The 16,636-nt window shown below is 36.0% G+C and overlaps 1 protein-coding gene across 2 annotated transcripts in view; it reads right to left on the bottom strand.

The window, feature by feature from the left end:
• Positions 1-16,636, bottom strand: part of RNF17 (ring finger protein 17) — a 117,088-nt gene that overhangs the window by 87,368 nt on the left and 13,084 nt on the right. For both annotated transcript variants that reach the window (XM_041767209.1, XM_041767210.1), the window contains exons 4-6: positions 13,463-13,574; positions 12,364-12,444; positions 10,550-10,650 (exon numbers count right to left, since the gene is read on the bottom strand). In XM_041767209.1, the coding sequence (XP_041623143.1) occupies positions 10,550-10,650; positions 12,364-12,444; positions 13,463-13,574 (294 nt within the window). The remainder of the gene's footprint in view (positions 1-10,549; positions 10,651-12,363; positions 12,445-13,462; positions 13,575-16,636) is intronic.

Raw genomic sequence — 16,636 nt, 5'->3', positions numbered from 1 at the left:
CAGTAGGAAATTCCATAGTATTTTGTTCTTGCCCAGCCCTCTCCTTAGCATGCTGTAATCTTGGTCTAATTCCTTCTGTCAAACCAGAGGGAGCATAGCAGACTTTATCTGCAGTGTTCTCACTTGTCTCTGGGATGTCTGAGGAACTGCTCTGTTTCACCTAACTTGGAGCTCTGGCAGCAAAAAGCAACATGCGGTACTTGGGAAGGTTGTAGAAGACTAAAAGCAATAGATCCCTGGGTAAGAGATCATAAAGACATATTGTAGAATATCCAAGGCTTCCAAAAGCTTGGGTGAGACTCTTTCGGAAATGAATAAATTTAAAAGTAGCTGTGTATGTAAGAGAATTAAAAAAAAAAAACATACTCAAGAAAACCATACTCAAGCCCAGGGAAGATGCATGTTCAGAAAAGATCCAAGAACACCTTAAGTCTTCACCTGAGGCTGATTCTAAGGCTCCAGAGCATGCTCACTCAATGAAAGACTGCTCCTGGAGAGAGCCAGTTGGCAATGACTTGAGAGGTGGCTGTGTTTTCAAATGCCCAATTTTCAACAAAACACCAAAGGCATTCAAAGACATGGGAAAACATGATCCATTCAAAGGAAAAAAAAAAAAACAGAGTAGCAGAAACCATCCCTGAAGAAGCAGGGATATAGGCCTTAAAGACTTTAAAACAACAGCTTAAAGTATGCTCAAAGAACTAAAGGAAAACATGCAAAAGAACCTAGAGGAAATTAGGAAAACAATGAAGGACCAAAATGTGAATATCAACAGACACAGAAATTATAAAAATGAAACAAATTCTGGTATTCAAAAGAACGATAACTAAAATGAAAAATTCGCTAGAGAGATTCACCTGCAGATCTGAATAGGAATAAAAAAGAATTAGTAAATCTGAAGCTAGGACAACTGAAATTACAGAGACTGAGGAACAGAAAGAAAAAATAATGAATAGAACAGAGCCTAAGATACTTGAGGGGTTCCCTCAAGAAAAACAACGTATATATTATGGAAGGTTCTTAAAACAGGAGAGAAAGAAAGGTACACAGAAATTATTTGAAGACCCAATAGCTAAAAACTTCCAAAATTAGATAAAATACATAAACTGACAAGTGTAAGAACTCAAAGAAATTTAAGTAGAATGAACTTGAGACCCTCATAGAGAAATAATATAATCAAACTCTTGGAAGACAAATAGAGAATCTTGAAAGCAGTATGAGAAATGCAATTTGTCACTCACAAGGAATCCTTAGTAAGATTATCAGTTAATTTCTCAGCAGAAACCTTGGGGGCCAGAAGGCAACAGGATGACATACTTAAAATATTAATGGGTGCTTGGACGGCTCAGTCAGTTCAGTGTCTGACTCTCGATTTTGGCTCAGGGTCATGAGATCAAGCCCCATGTTGGGCCCTGCACTAGGTGTGGAGCCTGCTTAGGATTGTCCCTTTTTCTCTCTCTTTCTCTCTCTCTCTCTCCCTCTCTTCCCCTTCCCTGATCACTCTCTCTCTAAAGAAATTAAAATATAAAGTGCTGGGGGGGGGGAAAGGGGGGGTAGGAAAAAAAATAAAGTGCTGAAAGGGAAAAACCTGCCAACTGAGACTTTTAAAATTACCAAAACTGTCCATCAAACAATAAGGGAAAACTTAAAGAAAAGCTGAGGGAGTTCATAATCAATATATCTGTCCTTTAAGAAATGCTAAACAAAGTCCTTCAGGTTAAATGAAAGGAGAAAAAGTAACTTGTACTTGGTAAAGGTAAATACACGGGCAAATATAAAATCTAGTATTATTGTAATTTTGGTTTATAATTCCACTTTTTATTTTCTACAGGATTTAGAAGACAAATACATAAAATGACTTTAAATCTATGTTAATGGGGGATCCCTGGGTGGCGCAGCGGTTTGGCGCCTGCCTTTGGCCCAGGGCGTGATCCTGGAGACCCGGGATCGAGTCCCACGTCGGGCTCCCGGCGCATGGAGCCTGCTTCTCCCGCTGCCTATGTTTCTGCCTCTCTCTCTCTCTCTCTCTCTCTCTCTCTCTCTCTCTCTCTGTGACTATCATAAAAAAAAATAAATAAAAAAACTATGTTAATGGGTACATGATACATAAAGATGTAATTGTGAAAACAAAACAGAGGAGGAGATATAAAGGACTTTTTACATGCAATTCAGTTAAGTTGGTATCAATTCAAAATAGACTGGTATAACTTAATATATGTAATCCCCCTAAAAATCCACCCATGATAATCATAAAGAAAGAAACTACAGAATATGCAAAAAAAGAAATCAGAAGGGAGTTAAAAGATGTCACTACAAAAAAGTGAACAGAAGGTAGTAATAGAGGAACTGAATGATAAAAAAGTCCTATAACATAGTGAAAACAATATGACAAAAGTCCTTCGTTATTGACAATTACTTTAAAACTAAATGGATTAAACTTCAGAATCAAAAGGCACAGAGTCGAGGACTAGAGTTCAAAAAATGACAACATATATTTAGGGTTTATAAGATACATTAGATATACAGATATATATAGAATGAAAGTGAAAAGATGGAAAAATACATCCTGTGCCAACCATAATCCAAAGAGAACTATACTAATATTAGATGAAATACACTAAGTCAAAAACTGTTACAAGAGAAAAAAAATTTACCTATTGAGAGAACACCAAAAATATACAATTAAAGGGAGAAACGCACTACAATAGTAGGTGGAGACTTCAATATCCTACTTCCTACTTCCAATAACAGATAGAAAAGCCATATAGAATATCAATAAAAAAACAGACTAAACAACATTACAGATCAATTGTACCTAACAGATATAAAGAGAAAAATCCACCCAACAACTGAGAATACACATTTTCCTCAAGCATATAAGGAGCACTCACCAGCTTAGATCATATGTCAAAAACCACGTCTTTTAAAACCTAAATTTTAAAAAACTGAAAGCTTATAAAATATCTTTTCTGATCACAATGGAAACAAACTAGAAAACATTAACAGAAGGAAACTGGAAAATTCACAAATATGTAGAAATTAAATAACATACTCCTAAACACAAATGGGTGGGTCAAACAAAAAAAAATCACTAGGAAAATATATTGAAACAAATGAAAAGCAAAAATTTAAAAAATTGACATGGGAGAGGACTTAAGACGGTGGAGGAGTAGGGGACCCTAAGTATCTCTACTCTCTCAAACACAGCTAGACAGTTATCAAATCCTTCTGAATACCCATGAAATCAGAGATCTGAGAAAAGAAATGCTGCAATTCTACAAAGAGAAAAAAGAAAAGCAACCACTTTTTGGAAGGTAAGAGGTGCAGAGACTTGAATATGGGGTGTTATACTGGAGGATATGGCAGAGGGGAGGGAGCATGCTTAAGGAGGCTACTGCAAAGTATTAAAAGCAGCAGAGCACAAAATGTAACTTTCAGAAGTCTGCTATGTACATTGCTGGCTTAAAAGTGCTCAGGTGAGACAGAATCCCAGGTGGAACAGCATTGTCTCAGGATCCCCTGGGTTACAAAAAGAACTGGGGTGTCTGAGTGCACAGAATTCGCAGGCATAGGAGCATGAAAGCTGGTTGAAAACAGTGAGTCAGGGATCCCTGGGTGGCGCAGCAGTTTGGCGCCTGCCTTCGGCCCAGGGCGCAATCCTGGAGACCCGGGATCGAATCCCACATCGGGCTCCCGGTGCATGGAGCCTGCTTCTCCCTCTGCCTGTGTCTCTGCCTCGCTCTCTCTCTCTCTCTCTGTGACTATCATAAATAAATAAAAAAAATAAAATAAAAAAAAAAGAAAACAGTGAGTCTAGGTGCTGGCTTTCTGTTCTGTGTTACCATAAACTGCAAACTACTGCACAGTCTTGTAACCAGTTTCCCGGCAGGGGTCCAGCAAAAGGCAGAAGCGTGGCAGGAACCCTCCTTTACCTCACCAGGAGGAACACCATGAGTCTGTGGCACAGGTGTCTGTAAAATTTGAGTTTTGAAACTCAAGTGCCTGAGATAAAAATGCTCATAGTCTGGGTGAACACAGAGATCTGATGGAAACCAGGGAGGCAAGAGTAACTGAGTGCTTTTCAATGACGGCTCACTGAAGAGTGAAGGGCATGAATGTTCAGCTCCAGGGCTAGAGATTGGGGAGCTGCCATTTTTGTCCCTCCCATCAGTGCAGAAAGCCTTCAGGGAATGAAACAGCATTACTCAGGGGAATCCGGAGCCACTTACATACACTAAGCCAGGCCCCCTGGCAAGGGAGGAGCATTTCCACCAGGGTGAGGGCACCTGAGAATCAGTGCATAGGTCCCTCCAGAATACCAGCAGGAACAACTGGCTCGCACTAAGTTTACTGATCATAGAGGGCTGTAAAACTTCAGCTCTGGGGAAGTATATAGCATTCATGGTATTTTTTTTTATTAAGTTTTTCATTATTATTTTTTGAGTTGTTTTTTCAATTTCTCTTACTACTTAAAAATTGTTATATATATGCTATAAATATATGCCATAGCATATATATATTTCCATTGTATTTTATTATATATACATACACACACGTTTAAAAAATAGTTTTTCTCTCTTATTTTCTTATTTTCATTTAACAAGCAGGATCCAACAAAACACATCCAGAATCTAGTTTTTTTTGTTTGTTGGTTTGGTTCCGTTTTTTTTTTTTTTTTTTATTGTCATCTTTTCTTTCTTCTATTCTTCTCTGGACAAAATGATGACATGGAGAAATTCATCCCAAAACAAAGAATAGGATGCAGTATTCACTTCCAGGGATTTAATCAATATGGATGTAAGTAAGACATCTGAACCAGGACTTAAAACAATGATTATAAAGATACTAGTAGCCTTGAAAAAAAGCATAGAACACACTAGAGAGTTCCTTATTATAGAAATAAAAGAACAAAAATCAGGCTGAAATTTAAAATGGTATTACCAAGACGTAGTCCCAAACAGAAGCTCTAAAAACAAGGAAAAAAGAGGCAGAAGAGAGTCAATGATACAGAGTATAAAATTATGGAAAATAAAGAAGCTGAAAAGAAGAGAGAAAGAAAACTACTGGATTATGAATGGTGACTTACTGAACTCAGCAATTTCATAATATAAAATAGCTGGATAATGGGGGTTCCAGAAGATGAAGAGAGGGACAGGGAAAAGAGGTTTATTTGAACAAATTATAGCTGAGAACTTCCCTAATCTAGGGAAGGAAACAGGCATTCAAGTCCAGGAGGCACAGACCCTCCTCAAACCAATAAAAATAGGTCAACACCTCAACACAGAATTAATGAAGCTTGCAAATTTCACAGATAAAGAGAAAATCCTGAAAGCGGCTCGGGACAAGAGATCCTTAACCTATAATGGTAGACACATAAGACTATCAGCAGATCTGCTCACAGACACCTAGCAGGCCAGAAAGGACTGGCATGATATATTCAATATGATAAATGGGAAAATATGCAGCCAAAAATACTTTATTCAGCAATGCTGTCACTCAGACTATAGAGGAGAGATAAAAAGTTCCAGACAAACAAAGATTAAAAGGAATTTCTGAACACTAAACCAGCCCTGCAAGAAATATTAAAGGTGATCCTTTGAGTGAAGAGAGAGCCCAAAAGTAACAAAGACCAAAAAGGAACAGAGACAATATACAGGAACAGCAACTTTACAGGTTGCTGATCAAATGGCACTAAATTCATCCTTCAGTAATTACTTGGAATGTAAATGGACTAAATGCTCCTACCAAATGATAGAAGGTATCAGAATGGACTAAAAAAACAAGACCCAGCAATATGGGGCATTTACAAGAGACTCATTTTAGACCCAAAGACACCTCTAGATTGAAAGTGAGGGGGTAGAGAACCATTTATCATGCCAATGGACATTAAAAGAAAGCTGGCATAGCCATCCTTGTCAGACAAACTAGATTTTATTTATTTTTATTTTTATTTTTATTTTTTTTATTATTTATGATAGTCACAGAGAGAGAGAGAGAGAGAGAGGCAGAGACACAGGCGGAGGGAGAAGCAGGCTCCATGCACCGGGAGCCTGATATGGGATTCGATCCCGGGTCTCCAGGATCGCGCCCTGGGCCAAAGGCAGGCGCCAAACCGCTGCGCCACCCAGGGATCCCACAAACTAGATTTTAAACAGAAGACTGTAACAAGAGATGAAAGACACTATATCATAATAAAGGGTTTATCCAACAAGAAGATCTAATAATTGTAAATATTTATGCTCCTAACCTGGGAACGGCCAAATATATAAACCAATTAATAACAAAATTAAACAAACTAATTGACAATAATACACTAATAGTAGGGGACTTTAACACCCCACTCATAGGAACGAACAGATCATCTAAGCAGAAGATCCAGAAGGAAACAAGGCTTTTGAGTGACACACTGAACTAGATGGTCTTCACAGGTATATTCAGAGCATTTCATCCTACAGCATCACAATATACATTCTTCTCAAGCATACACAGAACATTCTCCATAAGAGATCATTTACTGGGTCATAAATCAGGTCTTAACCAGTACAGAAAGACTTAGATTATATCATGCATATTTTAAGACCATAATGCTTTAAAACTTGATTTCAACTACAAGAAAAAATTTGGAAGGACCACAAACACATGGAGGTTAAAGAGCATCTTACTAAAGAATGAATGGGTCAAGCAGGAAATTAATCAAGAATTTAAAAAATACATGGAAGCAAATGCAAATGAAAACATGGATAGTTCAGAACCTTTGGGATGCAGCAAAGGAGATCCTAAGAGGGAAGTCTATTGCAATACAGGCCTTTCTCAAGAAACAAGAAAAGTCTCAAATACACAACCTAGTATTACACCTAAAAAAGCTGTAAAAGGAATAGTAAATAAAGCCTAAATCCAGCAGAAGGGAAATAATAGAGATTAGAGCAGAAATCAATGAAAAAGAAACAAACAAACAAACAAACAAAAACAGTAAAACAGATAAACCACCTAGGAGCTGGTTCTTTGAAAGAATTAAGATCAATAAACCCCTAGCCAGACTCAACAAAAAGAGAAAGGACTCAAATAAATAAAATCACAAATGAAAGAGGAAAGATCTCAATGAACACCACAGAAATAAAATTGTAAGAGTATTATGAGCAGTTATATGCTAACAAGTTAGGCAATCTGGAAGAAATGAATACATTCCTAGAACCACTTCAACTACCAAAACTGAAACAGGAAGAAAGAGAAAACCTAAACAGATCCATAACCAGCAAAGAAATTGAAGCAGTTATCAAAAATCTCCCAATTACAAGAGTCCAAGGTCAAATGGCTTCCCCGTAGAATTCTACCAAAAATTTAAAGAATACTATTTTTAGTCTCTTATGAGACTTTTTTTCTTATGAAACTGTATCAAAAAATAGAAATGGAAGGAAATTTTCCAAAATCATTCTATGAGGCCAGCATTACCTTGATCCCAATACCAGACAAAGACTCCAACAAAAAGGAGAATCATAGATCAATATCCCTGATGAACATGGATGCAAAAATTCTCACCAAGGTATTAGCTAACAGGATCCAACAGTACATAATAAATAAAATAATAAATCTTTTAAATAAATTACTTTTAGAATAAAAAGGTTAGTTTGAGATTTTTCTCAGTTCTTAAATTCTTGTTTTTTAAAAAGATATTATTTTTATGTAATCTCTATACCCAATGTGAGGTTTGAACTTAGAACCTCAAGATCAAGAGTTGCATGCTCCAATGACTGAGCCAGCTGGGCACCCCGAGATTTTTTTTACTTCTTGAGGTAGGCCTGTATTACTATATACTTCCCTCTGAGGACTTGCTTTTGCTACAGTCCAAAGGTTTTAGAGCACTGTGTATTAATTTTCATTTGTTTCCATATATTGTTTTATTTCCTCTTTGATTTCCTGGTTGTTTAATAGCATGTTGTTTAATCGCCATGTATTTGTAGCCTTTCCAATTTTTTTCTTATAGTTGGCTTCTAAAAGGTTAGTTCTTTGAATTAATCAAAACTAAGAATTATTTATACTAACAAAAAGAGAAGAAATGACTTTCTTCCTTAAAACCAGGAAGAAAGTAGGCACATGATGATCGACTTTACAGAAGTGAAGAGGATTAGAAGAGAGTACTATGGACAATTGTATGCCAAGAAATTGGATAACCTAGATGAAATGGACAAATTCATAGAAACACACTACCTACCAAGACTGAGTAAGGAAGACATAGAAAATCTGAACAGATCAATAATGAGGAGATTGAATCAGCAATCAAAAACCTCCCAAAAAAGAAAAGCCCTAGACCAGATGGCTTCACTCATTAATTCTACCAAAACTTTAATGAAGAGTTAACGGTGACTTTCCTGAAATCTTTTTAAAAAACTGAAGGTTGGGAACACTTCCTAACTCATTCTATGAAGCCAGCATTACCAAAGCCATATGAAGACACTACAAATAAGTATCTCTTATGAGTATCAATACAAAATCCTCAACAGAAGATTAGCAAATCAAATTCAGCAGCATATTAAAAGGATAATACATAATGATCAAAAGTGGGATTTATTCCTAGAATGCAAGGATGATTCATCACATTAAAATCAATTAATGTTATATACCACAGCAGAAAGAAGTAAAAGTCCCTACATGATGCCATCAACGCAGAAAAAAAGATCTGACATATTTTAATACCCTTTCATTATAAAAAACACTCAATGTACTAGGAATTTAGGGAAACTATATCAACACAAAGGCCACATGTGAAAAACCCACAGCTAACAGTACACTAGGTAGAGGAAAAGCTGTTAGATCTTCACTAAGACCAGAGACAAGATCAGGATGTGTGCTTTTGCCATTGCTATTTAACATACAATTCTAAGTTCTAGCCAGAGTAATTAGGAAAGAAAAAGAAATAAATGACATCCAAATTGAAAAGAAGTAATATTATCTATTTTTGCAGATGACATGATCATATATGTTTAAAACTTTAAGGAAACAGATCTATAGATCAACAGAATACAATAGAGATCCCAGAGATAAACCTTCACTTAGGTGGTTAACTGAGTAAGGACAATCATACCAAGACCTTTCCATTGAGAAAAGACCATCTTTTCATCAAACGGTACTGAGAAAATTGGACATCACTATGGGAAAGAATGAAATTGGACCCTTCTCTCATAACATACAAAAATTAACTCAAAATTAATCAAAGACCTAAGTGTAAGTGCTAAAACTGTAAAACTCTTAGAAGAAAAAATAGGGGGGGAAAGCTTCATAATATTAAATTCAGTAATGATTGCTTGACAAGGATACCAAAAGCACAGGCAACAAAAGAAAAAATAAACAGAGCTTTATCAATAACTTATGGATCAAAGAATGCTATCAAAAGTGTGAAAAGGCAACCCACAGAAAGGGAGAAAATATCTGAAAATGACACATTTGATAAAGGATTAATATCCATTAATATATAAAGAACTCCAATCCCAGAATAAAATAAATAATTCAATCCAAAGAAAGGAGTTGAAAAAACTTTTCTTCAAAGAGGATATGTAAATAAGCAATAAATAAGCACATGAAAAAATACTCAACATAAAAGAAAACGCAAATCAAAATCACAAGATTCTATCATACCCATTAGGACAGGATTATATAAAAACTCCAGGAAACGTTGGTAAGGATATGAATAAATTGATATGCATGCACTACTGGTGAGAATGTAAAATGTAGAGCTACAGTAGAAAACTTTGGTGTTCCCTCAAAAAGTTAAACATAAAATTATCATATGCCACTACACTGGACACTTAAAAAATGATTAAAAGGGTAATTTTTGTTATGCATATTCTACCGCTATAAAAAATGTTTAAAATGCATGCATGTAACTTTTAACTTAAGTGCTATAATTAAAGACCATATGTGAGATGGTACCAATATGGAAGATAAAGAGTATCAACCAATTCACTGGCAGAATCCTAATGGGATTAAAAGAAAAAGAACTAAGAGTCAAATGGACAAGTTACCACTACTAAATTTATCGCTTTTGTCATGTCAAAACTTTTATGATGTTTCTTGAATTGAAAATACAATAAAAAATTATTAAAGATCAAATATATCAAATAATTTTTAAGGTGATATATATGCAATTATGTGGTATTTGTTTAGAAATGAGTGTTAGAAAGTATTAGAGTATTATTTGCTTTGATGCAAATTAAACACATGAAAAAATGATGGAATGATGTGTAAGAAAAAGCACTTGCATTTTCCCAAGTAAGCAAAATTCTACAACATGCAGATTTTGAATATAATTTTTCTGTGCTGTTTAGGAAAGAAGCTTAAATAACAGTTAGCTATAGGACCAGATGGCAAATAGCCAAAATTTTTTGAAAATGTACAAATTGTTCTTCAATTTCAAGTTGTAGACATCAGTCTGTGGGGATCACCCATTACTTTCCAAACTTATTTAAAAGCTACTTAGTACTCAATCTACACAAAGAAACAAAGTGACAAGTTTATGTTAAAAACTTCAGTTTCACTGAGTCTGTATTTTTATTACCTGGAATCAAGAGAAGTAAAAAGCTGATCAAATTGTTTCTCCAGAACCTCTATAAGACTGACCGTTTCCTCTTTTGTTTGGTTGTGTATGTGTTCGAGCATCTGGAAAGAACATAATACAAAGATCTAATTTGGTATTTTTATTTTATAGAAATTGTACTGTCCAAATGATTTTAAAAGTAAAAGGTACTTTTTGGAATTTTCAAAGTAACCATACAAAAGGAGATTAGGTGATAAAAATGGAATAAAGTTACAAGGTTCAACATTAAATCACAGTATTTGTCAGCAAGATCACATCTTTGTTGGCACTGTGCACTGATAAACTGGCGAAAAGGCCTAGAAAGTCCACTAAGTCTTCTAAACTTCTTATCTCTTTTTATCATTATAAGAAGAGTCATTCTGGAGAGCTGAATTTCTCTCTGGCTGGATTCCTTAATTGAAAAAAAAAAACCTTAATATGTAATATTAAACATACTTGAATTAAAATGTTAACTATTCCACATCTTTGCATTTTTTGACAAAGAATTGTTGCTTGAGATCTGTGACCCCTTTTTTCCTTCCATCTTCTCCCTTTTAGAATAGGAATGTCTATCCTATACCTATCCAATCAATGTATTTTAGAAACAGATTATCTAGTTTCACAGGTTCAGGGCTGGAGAGGAATTTTGTCCCAAAATAGATCATACCCTGAGTCTCAGCCATCCCTGATATACAGAAGATACTTAGATGAGATTTTTGGACTTACAGTTGATGCTGGAATAGATTTAAGACTAGGTTGGGATGGGGTGAATGTATTTTGCATATAAAAAGGACATGAATGGATAAAGCAGATGTGGCATATGTATACAATGGAATACTACTCAGCCATTAGAAATGACAAATACCCACCATTTGCTTCAACGTGGATGGAACTGGAGGGTATTATGCTGAGTGAAATAAGTCAATCGGAGAAGGACAGGCATTGTATGGTCTCATTCATTTGGGGAATATGAAAAATAGTGAAAGGGAATAAAGGGGAGGGGGAAAAATGAGTGGGAAATATCAGAAAGGGAGACAGAACATGAAAGACTCCTAACTCTTGGAAACGAACAAGGGGTGATGGAAGGGGAGGTGGGCAGGGGGTAGGGGTGACTGGGTGGAGGGCACTGAGGGGGGTACTTGATGGGATGAGCACTGGGTGTTATGCTATATGTTGGCAAATTGAACTCCAATAAAAAATAAATAAATAAATAAACACAATAAAAAAAAGAGGACATGAATCTGGCGGGGGTGGGGGAAGGGTTAGAGAACAGACTGTTATGGGTTGTATTTTGTCCACCCCCCTCCCAAATTCATATGTTGGGGTCTTAACTCCTATGTCAGCTATAATCTTTTGATTGCCTTTGTTGTAAATTTGTTGTTGCTGGGTACGTAGGAGGTTGTTCTTTGTCACTAAATGAGTCTCTCTTTTGGGAGATGAGCTAAAGGAAGAAAGAGAATAAGATTCTTTGTGTAAGGGTATACAGCCAAATAATGAGCACCGTTAGAAAGATGATCTGCAATACTTCCAAACAAAATTCAGCTCACAGAAAGAAAAAAATCATGGTTCTTTACTAGTGCTCCAATTTCAGTAGGCTGCTAGCAAAACAATGCTGCAAGACCAATCCTAGCAGGCTATAGGAGTTTTCCATTCTTTTGTATGTTTCTCTGTCATTGGATTATCATGCTCAATAACTTAGTGCTAAGCTCTAACTTCAGTGATATACATCTAAATATGCACATTTAAAAAGAACATGCCTTAATTTACTATAGAATTGAGTCATTTAAAATGCTTACTTTTACAGCAACACTTAATTGTTCAAAATTATAGCCTGCTATCTTCAACGCTTCATCAATTTCTTCTGCAGTTTTAGTTTCCTAAGGGGAAGAGAGTCCACATACAAATATAAAACATAAAAATAAATGCTTACATACATCAGTTGCAAAAATATCAAGCTACAATTGACTACAAAAGTAACACAGACCACCACAGAAGTCAGAAAACAAAAATGACACTTAGTTCTATTTATCAAGAAATTAAAAACCATTAACACTTTAGAGTTTTGATTATAGATAGTATTCCAGATTTTTTAAGAGGTCTTTTAGAAAAAATAGAATGTTCTGTGTAACCATTTTCCAACTTAAAACTATCTTGAAAAATTTATCATGGGAGTAAATGCACATACATGTAAAATTTAAGTTTTAAAAGAAGATTATAATTTGGCTATGTTAAAATTTAAATTTGAAGTAAAAGCAAGATTAAGCACTTTCTCCCTTCCCCCTTAGCTCACTAAAAGTCTCTTTAATAACAGCATTTTGGAATTTGTTCTATTTCTAATCTTAAAATACTACATTATTTAAAGTTATAGTAAAAGGTAAAATTCAATCTTCCAACAATAACATCATCATCCTCACAGTGAACGTCATTAGGCCTTTTGCCTGCGATTAAAATGGGAAAATTGCATTCAGAATTTAGAAACTTGTACTTCACACAAGTTTCACATAATCTAGATTCAATAACTAGGTTCAGGGAAGTTTCCTAAGTTTCCCTTCCTAAGGAAGTTTCCCTTCCTAAAGGGAAGAAGCTACATATGATTAAATGTTAAGAACACTAACACAGTTGGTCAAAGGGAAAATGGGCTGCCTTAGGAAGAAATGAGGATTATTCGCATATTTAGAAAACAAGAGATTCAAATAAAGAGTGTAGGTCTACCTCTTACCTTTATGCTTCAAAAAAAAAAAAAAAAAAACACAACAACAACAAAAAAAAAACAAAAAAAACTACAGTTATAGGGACCGTGAGAGGAGAGGAGAGGAGAGGAGAGAAGAGTTAAGCTACAAGACACAAGTAAAAATGTTTGGTTTCATCTTACTTCATGAATAACATTTTTCATACCGCCATTATAGATGATGAGTTCAAAATAGTCCTGTGTGTGGATGTTGCATGTTCTAAACCAATAGTTAGCTGATCAGAAGTCTTTTTAAAGTCCTGAGAGCAATTCTTTGTCCTAAAAAGTGTCAAGTACATTATTTTAAATACCACATTAATATAAGTTTTAACCTTCTATTCTGATTTTTACTCTATCAAAAATAATTCTTGTGATGACATATAGTAACATGTACAGTGGGTTCTCAGTCATCTATGAAAGCAACGAGAGGGAAACTGTGGCTAAATATGCTGCCATATAAATTTATTTTACCACGAATTCAGCTTCTTAGCAAATCCCTAAAAATAAATAAAAATTTATCCCACAGTATAAATTGTCTTTAATCTCATTACCTCTGCTTACCCGATATTTTTTGGTAGAGATGTTGACAGTCACCGAACTGTCTTTAAGCTCAATTACTTACACACAAATGCCAGCTATTTTAAAAAATGTGCTCCAAGACCTGGATAATTTACAAAAAGGTAATGAACTTACTAGGTAAGTTAACTTGCAAAGAAAAAAATTAGTTTTATTTCTTACCTACCCCTGCTAGAGTTTTTGCCTATTTTTATATCCCCATATTGGCTAACAGACAGTAAGCTCTTAATAAGTGTTTGCTGAATAAGTTAATCATAAGCCTGTAAGAGTTTATAAAAGAAACTATGATGTTTGAATGCTACCTTTTTGTTTTTTAAAGGTTTTATTTATTCATGAGAGACACATGGAGAGAGGCAGAGACATAGGCAGGGGGAGAAGTAGGCTCCCTATGGGAAGCCCGATGTGCGACTCAATCCCAGAACCCCGGATCATGCCCTGAGCCAAAGGCAGACACTCAACCACTGAGCCACTCAGGTCCCAATGTTACCTTTATAGAGAAAAAGAAAACTGACAAGTTAAATTTTTAAATGTTCAATTCCTTTGGAACATGAATATTCGTGTTCTTGAAAACATGTGAATGCATAAGCCCTTAGGAGTCCATTATTCAATTCCTATTCCAAATATTAAATCAGGAAGAAAATATATTATTTTAAAACAGACTTATCCCTTGACACATAAACAACTATTTAAAATTTTTTTTATTGGAGTTCAATTTGCCAACATAGAGCATAACACCCAGTGCTCATCCCGCCAAGAGCCTTCCTCATTGTCCATCACCCAGTCACCCCAACACCCCTGCCCACTCCCCCGCCGCCACCCCTTGTTCATTTTCTAGAGTTAGGTGTCTTTCATGTTTTGTCACCCTCACTAATATTTTCACTCATTTTTTTCTCTTTTCCCTTCATTCCCTTTCACTAATTTTTAAATTCCCCAAATGAATGAGATCATATAATGTTTGTCCTTTTCCGACTGACTTATTTCACTCAGCATAATACCCTCCCGGACCCTCCACGTTGAAGCAGATAGTGGGTATTTGTTGTTTCTAATGGCTGAGTAATAATCCATTGCATACACATACCACATCTTCTTTATCCATTCATCTTTCGATGGACACCAAGGCCCCTTCCACAGTTTGGCTATTGTGGACATTGCTGCTATAAACATTGGGGTGCAGGTGTCCCAGCGGTTCACTGCATCCATATCTTTGGGGTAAATCCCCAGCAGTGCAACTGCTGGGTCGTAGGGCAGGTCTATTTTTAACTTTGAGGAACCTCCACACAGTTTTTCAGAGTGGCTGTACCAGTTCACATTCCACCAACAGTGCAAAAGGGTTCCCCTTTCTCCACATCCTCTCCAACATTTGTTGTTTCCGGTCTTGTTGATTTTCCCCATTCTCACTGGTGGGAGGCGGTATCTCATTGTGATTTTGATTTGTAATTCCCTGATGGCCAGTGATGCGGAGCATTTCCTCATGTGCTTGTTGGCCATGTCTATGTCTTCCTCTGTGAGATTTCTGTTCCTGTCTTTTGCCCATTTCATGATTGGATTGTTTGTCTCTTGGGTGTTGAGTTTAATAAGTTCTTTAAAGATCTCGGATACTAGCCCTTTATCTAATAGGTCATTTGCAAATATCGTCTCCCATTCTGTAGGTTGTCTTTTAGTTTTGTTGACTGTTTCTTTTGCTGTGCAAAAGCTTCTTATCTTGATGAAGTCCCAATAATTCATTTTTGCTTTTGTTTCTCTTGCCTTCATGGATATATCTTGCAAGAAGTTGCTGTGGCCAAGTTCAAACAGGGTGTTACCTTTCTTCTCCTCTAGGATTTTGATGGATTCTTGTCTCACATTTAGATCTTTCATCCATTTTGAGTTTATCTTTGTGTATGGTGTAAGAGAATGGTCCAGTTTCATTCTTCTGCCATGTGGATGTCCAATTTTCCCCGCACCATTTATTGAAAAGACTGTCTTTTTTTTCCAGTGGATAGTCTTTACTGCTTTGTTGATTATTTGTTGACCATACAGTTGAGGATCCACTTCTGGATTCTCTATTCTGTTCCATTGATCTATGTGTCTGTTTTTGTGCCAGTACCACACTGTCTTGATGACCACAGCTTTGTAGTACAACCTGAAATCTGGCATTGTGATGCCCCCAGCTATGGTTTTCTTTTTTAATATTCCCCTGGCTATTCGGGGGTCTTTTCTGATTCCACACAAATCTTAAGATGGTTTGTTCCAACTCTCTGAAAAAAGTCCATGGCATTTTGATAGAGATTGCAGTAAACGTGTAAATTGCCCTGGGTAGCATGGACATTTTCACAATATTAATTCTGCCAATCCATGAGCATGGAATATTTTTCCATCTCTTTGTGTCTTCCTCAATTTCTTTCAGAAGTGTTCTGTAGTTTTTAGGGTATAGATCCTTTACCTCTTTGGTTAGGTTTATTCCTAGGTATCTTATGCTTTGGGGTGCAATTGTGAATGGGATTGACTCCTTAGTTTCTCTTTCTTCAGTCTCATTGTTAGTGTATACAAATGCCACTGATTTCTGGGCATTGATTTTGTATCCTGCCACACTGCCAAATTGCTGTATGAGTTCTAGCAATCTTGGGGTGGAGTCCTTTGGGTTTTCTATGTACAGTATCATGTCATCTGCAAAGAGGGAGAGTTTGACTTCTTCTTTGCCAATTTGAATGCCTTTTATTTCTTTTTGTTGCCTGATTGCTGAGGCTAGGACTTCTAGTACTACTTTGAATAGCAGTGGTGAGAGT

The sequence above is a fragment of the Vulpes lagopus genome, chromosome 8 (genome assembly GCF_018345385.1).
Source record: "Vulpes lagopus strain Blue_001 chromosome 8, ASM1834538v1, whole genome shotgun sequence".
NCBI lineage: Eukaryota > Metazoa > Chordata > Mammalia > Carnivora > Canidae > Vulpes > Vulpes lagopus.
This window is presented reverse-complemented; position numbering and strand designations above follow the sequence as displayed.